The 22,598-nt window shown below is 49.2% G+C and overlaps 1 protein-coding gene across 1 annotated transcript; it reads right to left on the bottom strand.

Annotated features, from left to right (window-relative positions):
* Positions 1-857: 857 nt before the first annotated feature.
* LOC119462317 (palmitoyltransferase ZDHHC20-B) lies at positions 858-6,450 on the bottom strand. The gene is made up of 3 exons (XM_037723660.2): positions 6,020-6,450; positions 2,146-2,503; positions 858-1,501 (listed from the first exon to the last, which is right to left on the bottom strand). The coding sequence occupies exons 1-3, from the start codon at positions 6,385-6,387 to the stop codon at positions 956-958; spliced, it is 1,272 nt and encodes a 423-aa protein (XP_037579588.1). The 5' UTR covers positions 6,388-6,450; the 3' UTR covers positions 858-955.
* Positions 6,451-22,598: the final 16,148 nt, after the last annotated feature.

The following is a 22,598-nucleotide window of genomic DNA, read 5'->3' as shown; positions in this document are numbered from 1 at the left end:
ACGCATCCTCCGCAGCACGGATCAGAGTACCCTCAAACACCACACCGTCATCTGGTTCCCCACCCATCTCGGCCGGGTGCCGGGTGCCCCGCCAAACCTAAACGAGATCGCCCACGACGCAGCGTGTGCGCTTACTAACGGTGCCGTCCGAGGCCAACCCCACCTCGCCGAGATAGAGACCAACCGGGATGCACCCATTACGTACAAAGAAATCACAAAACACTTCTAGCTTGGACACCGCATCTTTCCGCCCCCACAACCCAAACTTAGAAGGGCCGCAGGCGCTAACCCTACGCTTATTACAAACAGACAGGTACCCAAACCCCTCCAAACTCCACGTTCTCTATCCTGACGCGTACCCCAGAGACACGTGCCCCTCGTGCGCATACACGGCAACACTCTCACACATGCTTTGGGAGTGTAAAAACGCTCATCCCGACTCTACCTCGGACAAGTGGGAGAAGTCCCTCAGAAGCTCGCTTCTCGCCGACCAGCAATGGGCCGTCCAGCAGGCCCACCAAGCGGCCGCCGGGTATTCCCTGTCGATCCCGTGGGAGACGCCCGCTACGTGCTAAGCGCGTCCTGCAGGGCCTAATTAACGTTTTTCCAGCCCAGTCCAGTTAGCTAGTTCTCAAGACAAAATATTTGAAGGACTCAGTGCAAACAACATAGACGAGATAAACAGTTGTTTATTGATTTTTTTCATCCAACACGATTCTCGAAATTTTTTAACCAATATAGGATTTGCAAAATATCTGATTTATTACTGGGTTCTTGTACCGAAGGGGAAGAGGCAATCTGTAAATCTCTAGGTGCTATGCGACAGATACAGAATCACGTATCAAGAAAACGCCACTTTACTACCAAAGTTAAAGCACATCTCAATCTTAGTAGTGCCCGAAAATGTACAAGACAAGTCATCATTCTGAATCCCGAAGCAACCCATTTGCGTTCGTCAGGTTACAAGCACTGAGGCGCGCTCGTCTGCGTCCTGTCGGCGACGGTAGGCTCCAACGCCTGGAGAAGGCGCGCTACGGCGTGTGCGGCGACTTTGAGACCCAACCAACTCCGTTGGTGCGGCGTCGTCATTGTTCGCAGCCTGTGCCACCGCGCAACTATGGTACGTGGCAGCATTGGAAGACTTGCAGGCGGGTGGGCTAACCCCAACGGCTTCAAGGCTGTCGGCTCCAGAATGCGGTCGAGCAATCTGCACCATGGTGTCCAATGTGGTCGAGGGGCACTCCCCATGTCTGGCACCCTCCCCCATAAAGGACGCAGCATTCGTTTTCAACGAAATTGCAGCGGTAGAGGCTTGTAGGCCAGCTTCACCACCCGCTCCAGCATCTGGAGTCGCCGCGCCGTCACCAGACGCTGCACGCTGTGACGAACCGACCATGCCGGGGTAGGTTCCGTCTGGGTGCAGCTTTGTTGGGAAGCGGCAACCATCGCCTAGGCTGGTGAACACAGGAACTAGCCAAAGGGCCATGTGCACGCCGAACACCTGCAACAGCAAGATTTAATTTACACCCTGCAATATGTTTCATAGCAGCAGCCCTTTTTAAAAAGTAGTTTGCCTGTCCCTTTGCCACAGCAATTACATTTATCCATATAGCACATTTATCCTATATAACACGGCCCGCCTTTACTGCCCATCGGAATACCGCTATACTGGAACAATCATGTCCAACTCTTGTGTAAGCATTGACAGGTGTACCTCAGTGACATGTAGTTTCCATCCTCCTTTGGGATGGGAGATTGACGCCACCTCAACGAGTGGACAAGGCTAAGCTGGGGCGTGCATTGCCCGGAAAATCAAAGATAAAAATAGTCCATAAATGTTATTGGTCGGCGCATTTGCACATGTATCCCAGGAGATGCATACACTGGTGCATTTCTGAGTTGTTCACTTATTGAAGAGCTTGAATCTACCCCATAGGTCTTCATATGCGTAGCACACGAAAAAAAAAAAAAACAGGGCAAGAAATATAGTCGGAGACACACGTAGTGGTACGACTCTCTTTTTTTTTGTCCTCGCTTTTTTCGTACACTATATACGCATTTGAAATCAAAATGCACCAACTCGCCTCAACTGCCACACTCGCCCATAATGTACGAGCTATGTCCAAAAATATCGAGCCACCTGACCTCGAGACAATTTCTGTAGCGTCCCAGGTTGAACGAGTCGCCGGTCTGCTTGAAGGTGGGCGCCCGCATGGACTCCAACGTGGTGGCATTGCGAATCACCAGAGAGATGTGCATGCCGAGGAAGAGCGCGAGCACGGCGGACATTGTGCCGCCCATCACCACGAGGAAGCTGATGTGGCGCGAGCGGTGCAGAAGTCTGCGGCGAGGGCTCTTGTGGAGCAGGTATGTGGACACGCTGGCCAAAACGTAGGCTGCCAGGAACGCGGAGTAGAACAGCGTGAGCAGAAAGAACTTGTACGTGCTGAAGCAGACGCAGTTGTTGAACCACGGGCAGTGGTGGTCCATTTTCTGTACGCACCTGCGCAGAAGGATTGCTCGAAGTGAGAACTGTTTCTGTTTAGGCGGTAGCACTATCGCGGAAGGTTCTATTCCTTTGTCAGTGTGCTGACGAACACTGATTTGCTAGAACACGGCCGGGGTGCCCATGAACCGATGCGATACTGAAGCAAGGTTTCTTTGATCAACCTTGTAGTTTATTTGACCGCGAGTACTCGCAACAAGTGGCAAGTACTCACCTTATAACATAAAACATACAGGGTGGAATTGCTTTCCTTAAGTCTTGCGCTATCTATTTGATCCATTTACGTGTGCCAGGCGATTTTTTGTGCAAGGCAGCATAGATAACGAACGCATTTATCATGGCAGAGAAGGTGGCACTATATGATATGATAGGTGGCACTAATCTTTACACATCGTTATGTAACTGTGCAGCAGTATTAGTTACTAATCCTTGTCGAAAAGAAGAATGTACAATAGGTCTTCGCGAGAATTTGGATTTATATTTCGATATGGCCAGTGTTTTTAATGCTTTACTTGATTTACGGGATGCGTTTTCTTTCATTCCGATAGTAATTATACGGATGCTGAATACCAACGCTGTAATGCACGGTTCTTCTGTCATGTACCGACGCGCATGCGTGGAGCGCCCGTGCATCATTAGAATGTCTCTAGAGATGCGGGTGGTGCGTCTGGCTGCAAAAACGAGGAAGCCATTGAGATTCAAACTTGATGCTCCCCTCAATCAACCCTGCAGAGGAGCCAGAGCACCACAGCAAAGCACTGCACTGCAGTCGGCAACCATTCTGCTGATTTTGATAAGAATTGTGGCATTTAAAATGTGAACGTAAAATCTAGTAAATGTACGAAAGGGATTGTAAGCTTAATCTGTCATGTTTTGTAGAAAAACTTATAAAATGGTCAAATTTCAAGAAACACAAGTGTCAAGTACACAACTCCAACTCATCAATAAAAAAAATCACTATTCTGCCAGCTGCACTCATTAATACATCTTCACCGGACAAAATTCATATGTTATAAACCGTTCTGAAATGAACCGCTAGTTTGTCAGTACAATTTCTGACGAATCCTCGTGAATGAAGTAAGAATGTAACGTAAGTTTTAAAGTTATGTGTCACTTTTGTCCGCTTCATATGCTCGAACATGCGCAGTTACAGAAATGCGATATCTCTTGCTGCGGTATCCAGTTACGAATTTGTCAACTACTGGCTCCTGCGTTTAGGCAATGTTTTTGTATTTCAAACTCCTAGACAAAATATTCCGCTTCTTACAGTGGCTAGTATTTACCGCTCTAAAATTTAATAAATTTAACCGAAATTTGCATAGCGGCTGTGGAATGAGATCATTTCTGCAGTTTACGTTGTTTCAATAGGTAAATTGGAGTTCGCCGCGACCTCGAGCTTCCCCTTAAAGTTATGAACTTAGCTGTGCAAAATATTTTATGAGATTACACAACTGCGTTGAATTACAAAAAATACAAGTCGAAGCATTGAACCAATTTACATATAATTAATTTAGCCGTTCTACGAAAGCTTCGCTTCACGTGGATGCCAATGTGCATTTGTATCTGCACAATATTGTCACGAGCGGCGATCCTGTGGTCGGTGCTTGGACGATGACGACGACCATTGCGTGGCTTTCTGGTGTGCACGCGCTCTCCTGAGCGATTGCTGTAGCGTTGTGCGCCTTACCTTGTAAATATATCCATTGTATATATATTCTCCCCGTAACATCTTTGGTGGAGGCGCGGGGTACGCTCGCTACAACACCGGGAACTGGATCTTCGCAGCGGACGGCGCGTTGCTGCCACCACAATGACCGACCAAGCGACCCAGTGTGAGCAAGGCACGTCACCGGTCATTCTCTTGCGCCCTCGTGACCCCGGAACATTCAACGGCACAAGCGGCGTGGACGTAGATGAATGGCTGACAATGTATGAGCGCGTCAGCCGCACTAACAAGTGGGACCCGACGATAATGCTTGCGAATCTCATCTTCTATTTGCGGGGCACTGCGCTCCTCTGGTACGAGACCCATGAGGCAGATCTGACAAGTTGGGACGTCTGTAAGCAGAAATTACGCGATCTATTTGGGAGACCTATCGGACGACAACTAGCGGCCAAGCAGGAGCTCGCAATTCGTGCTCAGACGTCCACAGAGCCGTACATCTCGTATATTCAGGACGTGTTGTCTCTGTGCCACAAGGTCGACAAGGACATGCCTGAAGCGGACAAAGTGGGCCACGTACTGAAAGGCATAGCCGATCACGCATTCAATTTGCTACTGTGTAAGAACTGCTCTACAGTGGAGTCGGTCATCGCTGAATGTCGTCGTTTTGAGCTGGCCAAAGTCAACGTATCACTCACCGCTTCGACCGACTTCCCAATACGGCTGCCACGTCCTCATGCGAAGGTTTAGCCACGCTTCGGCAAGCGCAAGCTCCGGAAAACGTCACCAGGATCGTCCGTCGAGAACTCGAGGCCATGGCACCCATTACCCCTCATGACGGTATGCAAAGCAACAATCTGGCTCCAATTTCGCTAATTCAGGTCGTGGTTCGCCAAGAGGTCTCGAATATGGGCATTTTACCCATCTTTGATAACGGTCATGCTGCTACCATCCCGGTCGCCCCTGTCGTCGCTGCTGCAAGACCGAACACGACCTTCAGGCCATGTTATCAAAATCCAGCCGATTGGCGCACACCTGATGACCGGCCCATCTGCTTCACGTGCTCTAGGATTCGACACATCGCCCGCCATTGCCGCAGCCGCTGGCCCACGTCCTATCGACCAAACACTTACAAGCACTTACAATATTTTTCTTGCATGACCTATTCGGCAAGGCAATCAACAGCAGCAGTCGCCACGATCAGCAAAGTCGGGGAAAGTTTACTGAGAAAGCTTCTGTCTGAAAGTCGTGGAGACACGATCGAAGAAGACATTTTCCCGCAATAATCACTAGAGGGAATTCCAGCAGTAGTGTTTGCGGGAGCTGGATGCGGGGTACATGGGAATGATGACTAGTACATGGGTTTTCCTAAACTCCGTCCTTCTGGCTTCAAACGGTTTCGTAAACGTACCACTGTGAGCGAAGTACAGCATTTTTACATCAATAGATAAACATTCAATTTGACCGACGGCAGAATTCGCACTACAAGAACTCTAGTACAAAAGCCCTATATCGAAATCATCACACAACAGACGCTTTGTTTTAGTGCCCATTTTTTTTTGGACAGGAAACACGCAATACATGCACATACTAAGAACTTTTTGGCTGGCCTGTTGGAGTTTAAAAGCGTTTCAATTACACTAAGTCGTCCATCGTATCATTCCAAACGACGCGCCGTTTGGTGGCAAGCGACGTTACTCACTGCTTTTTTCTAGAATGTTCACGGGGTGCGCCATCTCACTTTTTCTGGCTAATAGCTAGGATTCGATTTGTACACGTTTCAGCCGTAGCTAGTCGCTGCAACGGCAACCCTCGCAACACGCAATAAATGAGACGGACACCTTACTTGCCTTTTGCAGGTCGAGCAGTGGTGACATCGGTCGGGCTTAATTAGCTGGCAGCTGTCGCAGCAGCTCACGGCGCCGCCCGCTAAGCGAGTGAGCACGCCTCGTTCGCTGGCCATTGTCTCAAGTAGCGCGCTCCGGCGACGCCTGTCCTGGGCGCAGCGAGTCAGCTCCTGACATTCGTGTTTGGTCAACTGAAAGCAGCGAGGCACGGATGGCTGATGCGTGAACGTGGTCTGCGCGTACGACCACAGGCTCATCAGCAACAGCAGGTGGAACACAGCGGCCAAGGCGAAGCGCAGGGTGTCTTCCTTCACGTACCGGCCGCAGAACACAACCAAGTAGGCGTAGTACGCTTCGGTAAACGTGGCCATCGCGAACAGGGCGGGAAGCCAGCAGCAAATCCATTTGGCACCCTTGAGCAAGAGTCCGAAGGCTTGGCGCAACATTCTGGCCCAACGTATTCTTCTTCTTCGTTGACTACTTGATTGCTCGACCTATAACGGAAGTTACCCGCTACTGAGTTGTTTCCAGGAGCCTAATGGTAACAATAATAACAATGACAATTATGCGAGTTCAACGTATATGTTGGGAAGTATGTGAAGTACAAATGTCTTCAAGCGGATAAGTAAACGGTGTAAAAACACAATGCCGTGCACACCACTGTCTTTATTGTCATCCTGTGCAGCATGTAATCTCATACAATTCTTAGGTTTCTGCAACACAGAGGTCATTACTTTAGCGTCACGCAGCGTGTATATTTTAGACTACATTGTTCGCAAGCTATGTCGAAATGAAGACAGCAGTTCATAAATGTCTCATTTTTGTCGAGGGAAGGATGGTGCGATCGTGCACAGAGAGAAGTACGGCGCCATTGGTTGACTATTAATCGCCCCTTTCATTCCGGCGTCTGTGGCGAAATGGAAACTTGTGCGCATGTGCACCTCTGCTCACGTGATGTGTAACGTCACGCACGTGCCAATCGTCTCAAAGCGCCGCCACGAAAGAAGCATGCGTTCGGTACTCGCTTCTATAAACTAGACCCAATTGAACAATTGAACAGTCTATATACTTATATGGACTGTTGGAACGCTGTGCTATACCGCGATAGCATGCAGAAAACATTGAAAAATTACTTGCCAGCTATACACCAAATGACATTCGACTAGTTCCCACGGAAAACGGGGGAGGGGTGCAAATAAACCTTTGGCGTACACGTATAGGAAGCATATCCGACACTAAGGAAGTATGTAATGAATTGAGTGAAAAGCGAGTGTAATTCAGTTTGTGTACGAGTATATAGGCAAATCCCAAGCACTTTTAATGGATTGTGCAGGCCAAGTAGCGACAGACACTTTAGCATTAGTCATGTGCTCTGTTCCTATATGTGATGCGAAGTAGCTATAAAGGGAAAAGGTCGGTTACAGCATATAATGGTCAGTCTATTGGGTCTTTTGCTGATATACAGTGCTTCGATCCTTTCTTCGAGCACGTATCTCTTTCTATTATTCTCGGTGAGTGTGCTATTCGTCAAGATTGCAGCAATACCCAGCAGCATCCACTGTCAGAAATGGGCGGGATGCTAGAATGCTTCCCGCCAACTCGGGCTTATTCCATAGGGGTAGTGGGTTATGGGTTATTCTACAGAGGCAGTGGGTTATATTACATCTTTTGGTTTATTCTATTATTCAGGGTCTTTGCGTTGCACTTCAGCCACAGGAATATTTTCGTGGCAGTTCATGACTTGCTCTGGGACATAAAATTCCCCCTGACCACTTCGTAAACTCATTCATTTGGTAATTTTCTAAATTGCTAAATATTCCCTGAAATCGTAAAAATACCTGCAGTCTTCCTTTTCTTGTGAAACCCAGACCGCATATTTGAGGACGGCCCATTTCCTGTCGATCATTATTTCCGTTACTTCCAATTATTTGCGATCTTATTACATTGTCCTCACTTGTTCGCACTTTGAGTTTGTCAACTTTGCTGATTTTTAAAGAACATTCTTTTCTCCTTGGCTGCTCACCGTGATGCCTTATAACTAGAAAATTGATGTAAATAAGCGACCACAGACGACAATGTAAAGTTGTCGTTGTGGTTCTTGTCTGAAATGATGACTCATAACCACGAGTGTGATTGGCCCGGCAGCGTATTTGGAATATCGAGAAGGCACAACGCATGGCAACCGCAGAGCCACGCTATTGGCTTACACGCCTGCGGGATGCTGTGATGTCACTCCAAGCAATGGCGCCAAGAGACTACTCTCGTTCTCAGTGCTCTATCTCTAGACGCCTGGCTCTTCTTCTCCAGTGCCATGGCTGTGCCAACGTGTTGTGTCCGGACTGATCAGACTGTTTTTCTCCTAGTGTTTTGTTCTTAACGCCTGTACGCACGTGTTCTGCGGCTAGTGTCACGCGTGTCTTTTTTTTTTTTTTAATGCGAAGCATTTCTTGGCGAACATTCGCGACTTTGACAGTATCTATCTATCTATCTAGCCGCCTACGACTTTGTGCTCTCATGGTTGTTTCGTTAAAATGGTATGTCCCAAAATTGGCACACTATGACAAGAGCATATGACGAACATACATGATATGTCATGACATGAATATCATGACATGCGTCACATGTAGGTCATGAAACAGCCGCCTACATCATGACGCTGTCATGGTAGTTTCGTTATCTTGGTAGGTACCAAAATTGGCATAGTATGACAGGAGTGTCTGACGAACATAAATGATAGGTCTATGACATAAATGTCATGACATGCGTGTCATGTAGGTCATGATAATTACTCCGCGAAAGATATAAACACTCAAAAGCCACTGAAATGGGTTCTGACGTGGATACTAAGTGAAGGAAACACTTAAGGATGTTGGTAGAAGTAAAAGTCATGACTCCTGAGCATGACTCAGCAAAAATGACAATGACTCACCGAACAAAAGATTAACACTCGAAAACCAATGGAATGGGTTCGGCTGTGGTACTAAGTCAAGGAAAAGCCTAGAGGTTGATGGTCGAAGTCATAGTCATGAGCATGACCAAGGATTTCGCCTTAAGGTCTCTTAGGTGTAGCTAAAGGGACTCCTGAGCACTCATGACATGAATGTCATGAGATGCGTGCTATGTAGGTTACGAAAGAGCCGCCGATGTCTTGGTGCTCTCATGGTCGTTTCGTTAACATGGTAGGCTCCCAGCACACTGCTTCGCATAACATCGATTCCCACAGAGTGTGGCATCTGCCGGCTTTTTTCTTTCCACCGGCTGTGCGCACGTGGGGTACTCGGACTGTTTTTTTTTCCTCTCTATTTGTTTTTAACGGCTGTACGCACGTGTTCTGCAGCTAGTGTTATGCCTGACTCGTTTTGTTTTTTTTTCTCCGGCTGTGCGCACGTGTTAAGGCGAACAACTGCCATTAATAGCATTGGAAATGGTGCAAGTTAAATACTGTAATTTAAGAGCACTGCTTTATGTCAATTTCTAAAGCACAGCAATTCGAAATAATGGACACTGACTGGGGATACTTTTTTCATTATACTGGCTGGCACTCCATTATCGGAACACTTTAGTAGACAATATGTATCATCATCAATAAAGCACCCCTTCTAAAGGATTTGGTCTCCATCCTTATTGATAACGTTCCATGTATAGCTTTCTTCTGGCCTGCGGATTGTTCACAGGGTAGTACTGTTGCAATTAGATGATCTTTTCTGCGACCACTACATCACGTCAACACCAAGCCGGAGAGGGAAACATTTAATTTGTTGGAATACATACTATACAAACATTATCATATCTAAAAAGCTGTGTGAAAGTCACACCAGAATAAGGACACAACCATGGTATACAGTTTTCAATTTATACAGTTTTCACTTTGGACAATATACACACAAGGAGTTACGAGCACAGAATTCTTGGGCTTGAATTAGAGGTCAATCTTGGAAAATAGAATCCGTCGAGAGGCGTCATCGTCATTCGTGATTTTGGAACGAAGGACTTCAACATCAGCGCATGAATTGACGTGGTCCTTCACGTATTCCATCGCGAAGTGTGTCGACGTCCGACAATCACTGTCGCAGCGGCCATAGCCGCACAACCGCGTTGGCACAGCCGGTTGTGCAAAACACTCCGGAGAATGAAAAAAAAAAAAAGAGTCAGTCGGTACACTAGCTGCGGAACACGTGCGTACAGCCGTTAAAAATATAACAGTTGGAGAGAAAAAACAAAGAAAAAACAGTCCAAACATCAGATGAGCGCACAGCCGGAGGAAAAAAAACAGCCAGGTGTAACACTAGCCGCAGAACACGTGCGTACAGCCGTTAAGAACAAAACACTTGGAGAAAAGCAGTGCGATCAGTCCGAACACAACTCGTTGGCACAGCCGGTAGAAAGAAAAAAAAAAAGGTCACGCGTGACACTAGCCGCAGAACACGTGCGTACAGCCGTTAAGAACAAAACACTTGGAGAAAAACAGTACGATCAGTCCGAACACAACACGTTGGCACAACCGTGGCGTTGGGGAAGGAGAGCCAGGCGTCTAGCGATAGAGCACCAAGAACGCGAGTAGTAGCTTGGCGCCGTTGCTTGAAGTGACATCATTGAGTCCCTCAGGCGTGTAAGCCAATAGCATGGCTCTGCGGTTGCCATGCGTTGTAGCTTCTGCATATTCCAAAAACGCTGCCAGGCCAATCACTTCGTGGTTATGAGTCATGATTTCAGACAAGAACCACAACGACAACTTTACATTGTCGGCTGTCGTCGCTTATTTACATAAATTTTCTTGTTTAAGGCGTCACGGTGAGCTGCCAAGGAGAAAAGAATGTTCTCTAAAAATAAGCAACGTTGACAATCTGAAAGTGCGAACAATTGAGGACAATGCAACAAAATCGCAAATAATTGGAAGTAACGCAAATAATGTTCGGCAGGCAATGGGCCGTCCTCAAGTATGCGGTCTGGGTTTCAGAAGAAAAGGAAGACTGCAGGCATTTTTACGATTTAAGGGAATATTTAGCAAATTTTAAAAAATTATCAAATAATTGAGTTTATGAAGTTGTCAGGATAATTTTATGTCCCAGAGCAAGTCATGAACTGCCACGAAAATATTCCTGTGGGTGAAGTACAACGCAAGCACCCTGAATAATTGAATAACCCCGAGAGGCAATAAAACCCACTACCTCTATGGAATAACCAGTAGACTTCAAAGTGGCCCTCGAACACTTTTCGAGTCACCGTGTTTCTGTTTCAGGTTGCGTACACCGATGGTTGGAGACATTTTATCGTAGGTTAAAGCACCGATATCAAAATATTTATTATTTTATTCACGCAAACCAATCACTACATCGCTGCGGACCGGTTCATCACGCAGTGATGCTCACCAGAAGCATCATCGACATCACCACTCGCTCCTCCGTGGTTGGATAAAAACTAAGTTGCAGAAAGCACTGCAGCAAGAACTTGGTAAACTTAAATTTCGTTTTATTTTTATTAGGTGTAATTTTTTATACTAACGCAAACAGATACAGCCGTGAAAACAAGCACTACCACTATAGACAAAAACACGGGAGGGTCGCTAAGCTGCTTTTCCGCCTCTGGCCTCTGATCAATGCTCTATGTTATAAAGAAGTGAGCACGCAAGTAGTGTGGCCTGAGCGTTCGGAGTGAGCGGATGTGCGTCGCTTGAGCTCCGCCGAACATGTGCTCTCCCTGACCGGATTACTTCGAGATCGTCACCGACATTGTGTCGGACAACCAAGAACTTGCGATCCGGAACTCCATCCGGACACCTTTCCCTAGCCGCTAGGACATTTTCTTCTTTTTTATCGGCTCGAGAAGATCCGAAGCGGGCGTTGGCCCGCTAGGCCTAAGGGTAGATCTAGCTCGCGTCGGCGAGTATGGGCCACCAGGTCTGGCGACGCGGCACCCTTCACCACCCGAGCCGGAAGCGCTGACCTACGCCGCCGTCGCCCGTCGTCAAGGCCCCCCTCCGCGCTCGCGCCAGGGCCCCGTAACGCCGCAGTTCCGACGTCCACCACCACCGCCGCCAGCACTCCCGTCCGTCGTCCAGCGCAGCTACCCGAGAAAGACGGACATTTGGCGCGCCCCCGACCACCGCCCGCTCTGCTATCACTGCGGGGAAGCTGGTCATATCTACCGCCGATGCCCATACCGCGAGATGGGCCTACGAGGGTTCGCCGTCAACGCGCCACGTCCAGTGCGGGGTGAACGACCGCGCGACATTGCCGACTACCTCGCCGGAGCCCAGTGGCAACCCCGACGACCCTCACGCTCGCCGTCACCAGGCCGCTACATCTCGCCGCATCGCCGTCAGTACACCGGTCCCACCCGGGGCCGATATCCCAGCCCTTACCTGGGAAACTAAAGGCAGCAACCGATGGAGGTGCGGTTGCTGTACGACGCAATGCCGAAGATCCTCCGCCGCCGCCGCCGACGACGACGACGATTCGCGAATCATCACGACGAGATATCAGCACGCCGCCTAGCTACAGCCTTGACAGCACTTCGCCGCCGCAAGAAGACCGGCCGACGCGACGTAGCAGCAGCGGAGCAAGCCGACGCAGCCGTGATCCGACGCCACGACTTAACCGTAATGCTAGACGACGGTCTACCGATTTAGACGTGCTCATCGATAGTCATAACGTCACCGCTCTCGTCGACACTGGCGCCGACTATTCCGTCTTCAGTGGCGCGTTCGCCGCCAAGTTAAAGAAGGTGAAGACGGCCTGGCAAGGACCCGATATCCGGACAGCGGGAGGCCACCTAATAACGCCGGCTGGAATCTGCACAGCCCGAGTCACGGTAAACAACCGCACTTACCCGGAGAGCTTCGTAATCCTGCAGCACTGCTCCAGGGATGTCATCCTAGGCATGGACTTTCTAAACCAATACGGTGCAGTCATCGACTTAAGATCCAAGTCGATAACGCTTTCAACGCACAACGCGATACCACCGGATACAAGCATAAGTTACCATGCCTCGAATGTGCTTGAAGAACAAGTCACCGTTCCGCCTCGCTCCAGCGTGATGATTTCCGTCGGTACCGAAGTGCCTGCCGACATGGAGGGCATCATCGAGGGCGATCATCACCTACTGCTCGACCGTGAAATTTGCGTCGCTAGAGGCATAGCTGAGCTACGTGCAGGGAAAGCAAGGGTGATGCTCACGAACTTCAGCCCCGAATACAAGCACATTAACAAAGGCACCACGGTCGCCTACATCGACGAAATAGTACAAGCCAGCAGTGCTTTCGCCTTCACGGATTCCAGTGCACCTGCAACGACGACTATAATACCTGAACCAACTTTCGACGTCAATCAGAACCTTCCCAGGCATAAGAAAGAACAACTAAAAGCTCTGCTCCTGCAATACAAGGACTGCTTCTCGTCGTCGTCAAAAGTTCGACAAACCCCTGTCGCCAAGCACCGCATCATCACCGACGAAAATGTCCACCCACTCCGTCAGAGCCCGTACCGAGTTTCGGCGCGCGAACGTGAAGCCATAAGGCAACAAGTCGACGAAACGCTACGCGACGACATCATCCAGCCGTCCAAGAGTCCGTGGGCGTCCCCCGTGGTGTTAGTGAAGAAGAAGGATGGAACTCTACGTTTCTGCGTCGATTATCGTCGCCTCAACAAGATCACGAAGAAGGACGTATACCCTCTCCCACGGATTGACGACGCCTTGGATAGACTCTACAACGCAAAGTATTTTTCGTCGATGGACCTCAAAACCGGCTACTGGCAAATCGAAGTCGACGAGAGGGACCGGGAGAAGACTGCGTTTATAACACCAGACGGACTGTTCGAGTTCAAGGTCATGCCGTTTGTTCTTTGCTCGGCACCTGCGACTTTCCAACGCGTCATGGATACAGTACTGGCAGGCTTGAAGTGGCAGACTTGCCTCGTCTATTTGGACGACGTCGTTGTGTTTCCCTCAAGCTTCGAAGAACACCTGCGGCGCCTTGAAACAGTTCTTCAAGCAATCAAAACCTCCGGACTCACGTTAAAGCCACAAAAGTGCCACTTCGCATATGAGGAGCTCTTGTTCTTGGGCCACGTCATCAACAAGTCTGGAGTGCACCCCGACCCTCAGAAAACTGCAGCCATCTCCAACTTTCCTCCGCCCGCCGACAAGAAGGCCGTGCGTAGATTTCTTGGACTGTGCGCCTATTACAGGCGCTTCGTCAAGGACTTTTCGCGGATCGCTGAGCCACTGACGTACCTCACGAAGGCCGACGTCGAGTTCAAGTGGGAGACGCCGCAAGTCGAAGCATTTGAAGAACTGAAGCGACGCCTGCAATCGCGGCCAATACTTGCGCATTTCGACGAAAACGCCGATACCGAAGTCCACACCGACGCAAGCAGCGTAGGACTCGGCGCCGTTATTGTGCAGAGGACTGACGCACTATAAAGGGTTGTAAGTTACGCTAGCCGGTCGCTATCGAAGGCGGAAGCAAATTATTCCACAACAGAAAAGGAGTGCCTCGCCATCATCTGGGCTACATCAAAGTTTCGTCCCTACCTCTATGGCAGGCCCTTTAAAGTTGTGAGCGACCACCACTCCTTGTGTTGGCTAGCTAACTTGAAGGATCCTTCAGGTCGCCTCGCACGATGGAGTCTAAGACTTCAAGCATTCGACATCACCGTCGTTTACAAGTCCGGGCGAAAGCACTCTGACGCCGACTGCTTGTCTCGCGCCCCCGTCAAACCGCCGCCACAAGACGACCAGGATGACGACACTTTCTTGGGACCCATCAGTGCCGACGAATTCGCTGAACAACAGCGAGCCGACCCGGAACTAAGGAGCCTTGTAGACTACCTGGAAGGCAAGACCGCCATTGTGCCGAAGGTGTTCAGGCGAGGATTGGCGTCGTTTTTCTTGCAAAACGACATTCTCCTAAAGAAGAACTTCTCGCCTCTCCGAGCCAACTACCTCCTCGTGGTACCCGCAGCATTGCGTCCAGAGGTTCTGCAAGCTCTCCATGACGACCCAACGGCTGGACACCTCGGTTTTTCCCGCACGCTCGCGAGGATACACGAAAAATATTACTGGCCTCGCCTCTCTGCCGACGTCACCCATTACGTAAGGACATGCCGAGACTGTCAGCGACGCAAAACACCGCCGACAAGGCCAGCCGGACTTCTACAACCGATCGAGCCACCTCGCCGACCGTTCCAGCAGATCGGGATGGACTTACTGGGGCTTTTTCCGACGTCGACGTCCGGCAATAAATGGATCGTCGTAGCTACGGACTACCTCACCCGCTACGCCGAAACAAAAGCCTTGCCCAAAGGCAGTGCCGCCGAGGTAGCCCTATTCTTCGTTGAGAACATCCTCCTGCGTCACGGTGCCCCAGAAGTCCTCATCACCGACAGAGGTACGGCCTTCACGGCTGAACTAACTCAAGCCATCCTGCGCTATAGCCAGACAAGCCATCGCCGGACCACCGCCTACCACCCGCAGACGAATGGCCTCACCGAGCGCCTAAATAAGACCATCGCCGACATGCTGGCAATGTACGTCGACGTCGAACACAAGACGTGGGATGCCATCCTTCCGTACGTGACCTTCGCGTACAACACGGCCATGCAAGAAACGACGCACATGGCGCCGTTCAACCTGGTCTACGGAAGGAAACCGGCAACGACGCTTGACGCCATGCTACCGGATGTCTCTGACGAAGAAAATCTCGACGTTGCCACCTATTTGCAGCGTGCCGAAGAAGGTCGACAGCTCGCCCGCCTGCGCATCAAGAACCAGCAGAAAACCGACAGCCGACACTACAATCTTCGACGACGCTACGTCGAGTACCAGCCCGGAGACCGTGTTTTTGTCTGGACTCCGATATGCTGACGAGGACTTAGCGAGAACCTCTTACGTCGTTATTTCGGACCATATACGATCATCCGACGTATTGGCGCACTGGACTATGAGGTCGTGCCGGACGGTATTTCGCAATCTCAGCGGCGCCGCGCACGACCTGAAGTCATACACGTGGTGCGTCTTAAGCCTTTCTACGCCCGCTGAGGAACTTAGGTGCTTTGTTGCTTTGTTATTTTTGTCCCTTTCTGCACGCGTGGTTTTGTTTTCGCTTTCGTGTTTGTAGCATCGGGACGATGCTTTTTAAGGGGAGGGTATTGACACGTATACATGTTTATCTTTCACCGGTGGCTGCTTTCCACCGGCTGACAAATGTTAAACGTTATCGCTCGGCGCAGGACGCGCCTGTATCGGAAGTTTCTAGAACGTTATCGATGCTTCGTTTCGTTGCCTGTTTTCACCGACGCTTATGTTATCTGATTGTGTGACCGACACGAATTGTCTAGAACTTTCTGGAAGACACGCGGGCATCACGGATTAATCTGGAACCTTCGATTACTCAGGTATAAAAGCCGACGCGTCGCGCCGCTGATCAGATTTTTGACGATCGCCGACTGTGTTCGCCGCTATCGTTGTGCTTTGAGTGTAGCTTGCTTCTTTTGTGGGCATAGGTTCGCCCAATAAACAACCAGCTTCGTCATACACAGTTTTACGATTGTTTTCTTCACCGTCACTACTACGTGACGGTGAACTATATATATATATATATATATATATATATATATATTCATATGCATATACATACTGTACATTACTACAGCTTATACAGCGCTTATATAGCCCTTGTGCACCGCAGCGCCCTTCGCGGTTTCCATGCAAACCAGAGCTACGGACAACGGACGACGAGGGACAAGGCTCGGCCCTAAGGTGCTTCGCCCCTAAAAGAAAAACGCCTAAGCTTCACCTTTAAGAGTGGAACGCGATAGTCTTACACGCTGATTGCGAATTTAGCTTGCAAGTTCCCTCATGGCATCGCCCACCTAACTTTGTGCCGCCCTCGAATGTGGTTCCCTTTCCTTGGCATCCATTCTGTCACTCTAATGGCCCACCGGTTACCTGCCTTACGCAGTACATGGCCTTCCCAGCTCCATTTCTTTTTACAGCGCAGCTGTCTGTGGCTAGGAAGACCGTGATTAATTCTTGGTGCATGGTCGACAGTGCAGCGTAGCGCAATGGCTCATACTAAGGCAGAGGAGATACCAGCAGTGACTCATCGCAAGCAAAAAGGGGTTTGTGTGTGAGTTCCCGCGTAACATAATTATGTTTTCTCGTACATTAAAATTACAATCCTACGCTGTCATGTCTGTAGGCTGTGTTTAAGTTTTACTTTGCTAATTTTGGGATGCATTTTACTTTTAGAAATTCGATTAGTTCAGTAACGTCTAGGCGCCACGCGGAGGGCCTGCGTGGTTGTGGTTCGGGAGGATTTTGTTCTGATGGACAACACCGCCGACGCCAGACGCCGACACTGTATTTTCTGCGACACGGGGCCCTTAACGCTAGCGCGTTAAAAGGAGACTGCGCAGTCCCAGGATGCTCGGCCGGGTCTGGCAACCGTGCTTCTCAATCGTTATGGTCAGGGAAGCTCATTACTTACAGCGTCCTTCCCTTCAACACTGAAACAGAGCGACGTGGTGCGGCTCGACGTGGTGTGTTACCATGGTAACGACGCCACCATCAAGCCAGAGTACATAAGCATGGAACGGGCAACCATGGTGAGCAAATTTCTGCAACGTAGTAACTTCAAACTCTTGCCATTGGCAGCGAGGGGTTGCGTCAGTGGGCGAGAGAAATGGAGACAGGAGGCCGCGCAATATACAAGTTGAGGGCCTGTATTTTTATTAATGTATTTAGAAATGTCGCTGCTAAATAACTTCCGACTGCGTGCCCCTTTCGAACGCTGTCATCGAGTTCCCTGTACCAACTTGTGCCAAGGATGTTCGGAGCTTTGTGGGCTTGTGCTCGTATTTCCGACGATTTGTCAGAAATTTTGCTCACATAGCCCGTCCACTAACAGATCTTCTCAGAAAAGACGCTCCGTTTTCGTGGGGTTTCGCTCAAGCCACAGCCTTTTCACACCTTATCACGCTACTCACTACCCCGCTGATTCTCGCCCACTTTGATCCCAATGCTCCAACTGAAGTACGCACAGACGCGAGTGGCTATGACATTGGTGCTGTTTTAGCGCGATGCCAATGTGGTTTTGATCGAGTTATTGCGTACGCCAGCCGGCTTCTTTCCCCTGCCGAGCACAATTATTCCATTACCGAGCGCGAGTGCCTCGCTCTTGTTTGGGCAGTTAGCAAATTTCGCCCCTACTAATACGGGCGGCCTTTTACTGTTACCACTGACCACCACGCTCTGTGCTGGCTTTAGAGCCTCAAGGACCCAACTGGGCGTCTAGGTCGCTGGGCTCTACGCCTCCTGGAATTCACGTACACTGTGGTGTAAAAGTCTGGCCGACTACACCAGGATGCCGACTGCTTGTCTCGGCACCACGTTGATGCCCCCGAAGCTACCACGGAGGATACACCACTTGGCCTTTTCTCGCTCTCCGCTTTCAGCCACATTGGTGACGAGCAACGGCGGGACACGTCTCTAAATGATCTCATCAACGGCCTGCAGTCTGGCTTGTCAGACCGGTCACTTCGCCTGTTTGTCATTGTAAACGGCACATTATATCGCCGTAACATGCACCCCGAGGGACAGGAACTACTACTCGTCGTTCCCGCAAACCTTCGGGCGACCATACTCGAGCAACTGCATGAGGTCCCAACAGCCGGCTACCTTGGTGTTTCCAGGACGTATGACCGTGTACGGCGACGCTTTTTCTGGCCCGGTCTCTACCGTTCTGTTCAACGTTATGTCGCTGCCTGCGCGTCGTGCCAACGCCGGAAGAGGTCATCTCTTCCTCCAGCTGGGCTCCTCCAGCCTATTGACATACCCGCCGAGCCATTTTTTCGTGTTGGCCTCGACCTTCTCGGCCCCTTCCCTTTCTCCACCGCTGGCAATAAATGGATTGACGTTGCTACGGATTATGCGACCCGTTACGCTATCACAAGACCTCTCCCGACCAGTTGCGCTACAGACGTCGCCGACTTCTTGATGCAAGACGTAATTTTACATCACGGCGCTCCTCGTCAGCTTCTCACCGACCGGGGTCGCTACTTCTTATCTAAAGTCATTCAAGACTTACTTCGTTCTTGTGCCACCAAACACAAACTTACGACTGCGTACCACCCCAAACGAACGGTCTTACTGAAGGTCTAAATCGCACTATCACTGATATGCTCTCTATGTATGTTTCGTCTGATCACCATGACTGGGACACTGCGCTACCTTTTGTCACCTTTGCCTTTAACTCCTCACGCCATGACACCGCCGGCTACTCTCCCTTCTATCTTCTATACGGACGAGAACCAACGTTCCCTTTCGACAAACTTATTTCGACCCCTGATGCACTGCCTACGCGCGCGACGCCATTGCTACAGCAGAAAAGTCACGTCACATTGCCCGTCTTCGCCTCACTGCGTCGCAGTCACGGCAGAAGTTGTTGTACGACGCCCACCACCGGGACGCCCGCTTCAGTGCGGGTGATCTTGTCCTTGTCTGGTCTCCGTCTCGGCGCGTTGGCCTTTCTGAAAAACTACTTTGGAGATACTCTGGCCCCTATCGCGTCCTGCGACAATTGACAGATGTCACTTATGAAACAGCTCCACTCGATCCTAACACGTCTTCTCCTTCCTCAGACGTCGTGCACGTGGCCCGCCTCAAACCATACCTCGCGCCCACCACCCTGCTTAGGCGCTGAGTCGGCGCTTTTCCGGCCGGAGGGTAATGTTGCGAGACTGCGCGCAATGGGACAAAGATGACGTTGACCATTTGGGTGAAGAAGACGACGACTGAAGAGATTGTCTTTCGGCCATCTTGGCAGTGCTACAGCTCGCTGTAGATATTTTGTAAATATATTTTCAGTTATACCGTTTCCCATGACAACATTTTTACGGAGAGAATATATATACAATGAATATATTTACAGGGTAAGGCGCACAACGCTGCAGCAATCGTTCAGGAGAGCGCGTGCACACCAGAAAACCACCCGTCGTCGTCGTCATCGTCCAAGCACCGACCACAGGATCGCCGCTCGTGACAATATCATAGCGTCAAGTAGACCAAATTAAGGATAAAATTGGAGCGAACGCTAGGCCAGTCTTTACCCCCCCGAACATAGCATAGACTTCGAGAAGGCATAGTCAGGAATAATGCTTTGTCTGTTTCCATTTGTGTCATTTCGGTGCCATGATACATTGATGTATGAGTACACATGTCAGAATAAACAGTGTTCTATTCTATAAACGTGAAAACTTGCGTACTAGAGCAGACTAGGTCGTTTTGGTAACCGCACTTTACAGGCTATACAGTGAGCATTCGCACTTCCTGAAGACTCCTCTGCATGCGAAGAAACCACTTGTTCGATCCTAATGCCCCATTTGTGTTTTCATTAAACAACGTTCATACTATGTACTATGTAATGGCAGAAACTAACTAAATTTAAGAATACTAGGATGTGAATATCGTTTTATAATAACTGCGACAACGGCTGTTCATTATTCTAAATCTATTGAAAGCTATTCGTTTCGATGCTGGCCCTATTCCAGTCATGTCTTATTCGGCCTCAGAAATCATATTAGCCCACAGCATGTATATATAAAGCATTTTCTAAACTTTTTCAAGCAAGCCAGTATCCCGAAGATAAGCAAACAACCTTAAAGCCTGCCACTTCTTAGTAGTACAAGTCATAGGACCTAAGGCGCTTCTCAGCGTTAGTGATACCCGCCGGAGTGGCTCAGTCAGCTAAGGCGTTGTGCTGCTGAACACGAGATCGCGGGATCGAATCTCGGCCGCGGCGGCCGCATTTCGATATAGGCGAAATGCAAAAACTCCCATGTGCTTGCGTTCTAGCGCACGTTAAAAAACCCAGGTGGTCAAAATTAATCTGTAGCCCTCCACTACAGCGTGCCTCATAATCAGAACTGGTTTTGGCACGTAAAACCCCAGGAAGAAGAAGAAGAAGCATTAGTGATGCCTGACTAACTTTGTCCATTTTGTTTTCATAAAATGTTCGTTTATTTATACGGGACCGGGGTTCTAAAATGATATGATCTACAGTTTCTGTAGCACCACTAATGTGACAGTATGAATTGGTAGATTTTACGAGTTGGCACAAATAACTGTTTGTAAATGCCGTGTTCAGGCGAGGACGACACAGAATTTATTGCCACGAGGGAAGTTGACGCGGAAATTTATATTTCAAATCTCGGTCTGCCGAGTGACGGAAGGTATGCTTGCGACTTGTTTGGGTCGAGCCGCGCTTCTTTTGCACACAAGCATGACATTTCACCATCGCTGATGCATCTCTCTTCGTTAAGTATGTGATAATGTATTTCTTGTGCTGAAGAGCATCCTCTATCTCTTTTCTGTAAAAACCACAATGTCCTGGAACCCACTGGAATTTAATGGAGTTGCCAGCAGCATTGGACTGGTGGTGAAGGTAGCCGATATCTCGAATTACATAATCATGGTTCTTAGTTCTGTTCATGTTGCAAACATTTTGTAGAGCTGCTGTTAAATCTGCAAATATATTCAAATATAGCCCAAACAAGTGGCGGCTGCCGCAATGTCTAGTGGGCAGCTTTTTTTATTCCATAAAGCTCTGCTGTAGCACTTGACGTTGTTCTCTAAAGGTAGTACCAGAGCCGTTGACCTATGTACGGAGCGAAAACGCCACTAGAAGGGCTCTGATGGCTTGATGAACCATCAATAAAGACCTGGGTCACATGATAGTAATGCTTGATGATATAGCTCAAGCCAGCTTGAAGGATATTGATTTGAGGCATGTTCTTTTTCGCCCTGATTCCCGGTATAGTTAATTCGACATGAAGAGGTAAGAGTGTCCCAGCAGGAAAATTCGATTGTATGAGGTATGACGCCTAGCTTGGCGGCACAACGAAGATGTCTTCAACATCCTGTCCAAAGCTGGAGTTGGTGCGCATTTGTAGCAATGTGGCGTAAGAAATGGAGAATGGAGAATGTGGCGTAAACATCTAGAATGGGCGATGATGAATACGTCATATTTCTTGTTACCTTAACACAAAGTGGTAAGCATGCTGCCTTTGCCCCAGTACCCAGCCACGACAAACCTTTTGGAAGACAAAGGCACAGTCTCAGGTAATTATTACATGCTGCTTCCAGTTTTCATGTTCTCGAGATAGAGATTCGATGAAGAATATGCAGGCAGTAGCGCAATGTACCGTCTACTTAAGCTTTATGAAGAAGCACCATTGACCGGCAGTTGCTGCCCCATTGCAATCCAACCATGTATCTGAATATTTGACCTACGGCGGAGATCTTCCCGCCCAGCTTCTTTAACAGTGCGACCATGTAAGGTTTCTATCTACCACTACACCAAGGAACCTTTGAGTTTTCACATATCGAATGGCGCGGCTACCAAGTACCAGTTGGTACCGATCCCTGTGCCTCTGAGTAAAGTTCATTGCAACACTTTTATCTGTGGAAAGGTGAATGCCTCTGGGTCTCAAATAAGCCGATATCTTGGCCAGTGCTTTTTGTAGTCGCTGTTTGGTAGTGTAGCGAAAGCGTGACACATCTCCAAATGCAGACGCCACCCACA

This window comes from Dermacentor silvarum, chromosome 8, assembly GCF_013339745.2.
Source record: "Dermacentor silvarum isolate Dsil-2018 chromosome 8, BIME_Dsil_1.4, whole genome shotgun sequence".
In the NCBI taxonomy this organism is placed as follows: Eukaryota; Metazoa; Arthropoda; class Arachnida; order Ixodida; family Ixodidae; genus Dermacentor; species Dermacentor silvarum.
Note: the sequence above shows the minus strand (reverse complement) of the source record. Positions and strands in the feature narration are given on the sequence as shown.

Coding starts and splice junctions, on each gene's coding strand:
- LOC119462317 (XM_037723660.2), bottom strand. CDS start 6,387: ATGGCCACGTTTACCGAAGCGTACTACGCCTACTTGGTTGTGTTCTGC. Junction 2,504..6,019: donor CACTGCTCGACCTGCAAAAG/GCAAGTAAGGTG, acceptor CCTTCTGCGCAG/GTGCGTACAGAAAATGGACC. Junction 1,502..2,145: donor GCTACAGAAATTGTCTCGAG/GTCAGGTGGCTC, acceptor TTGCTGTTGCAG/GTGTTCGGCGTGCACATGGC.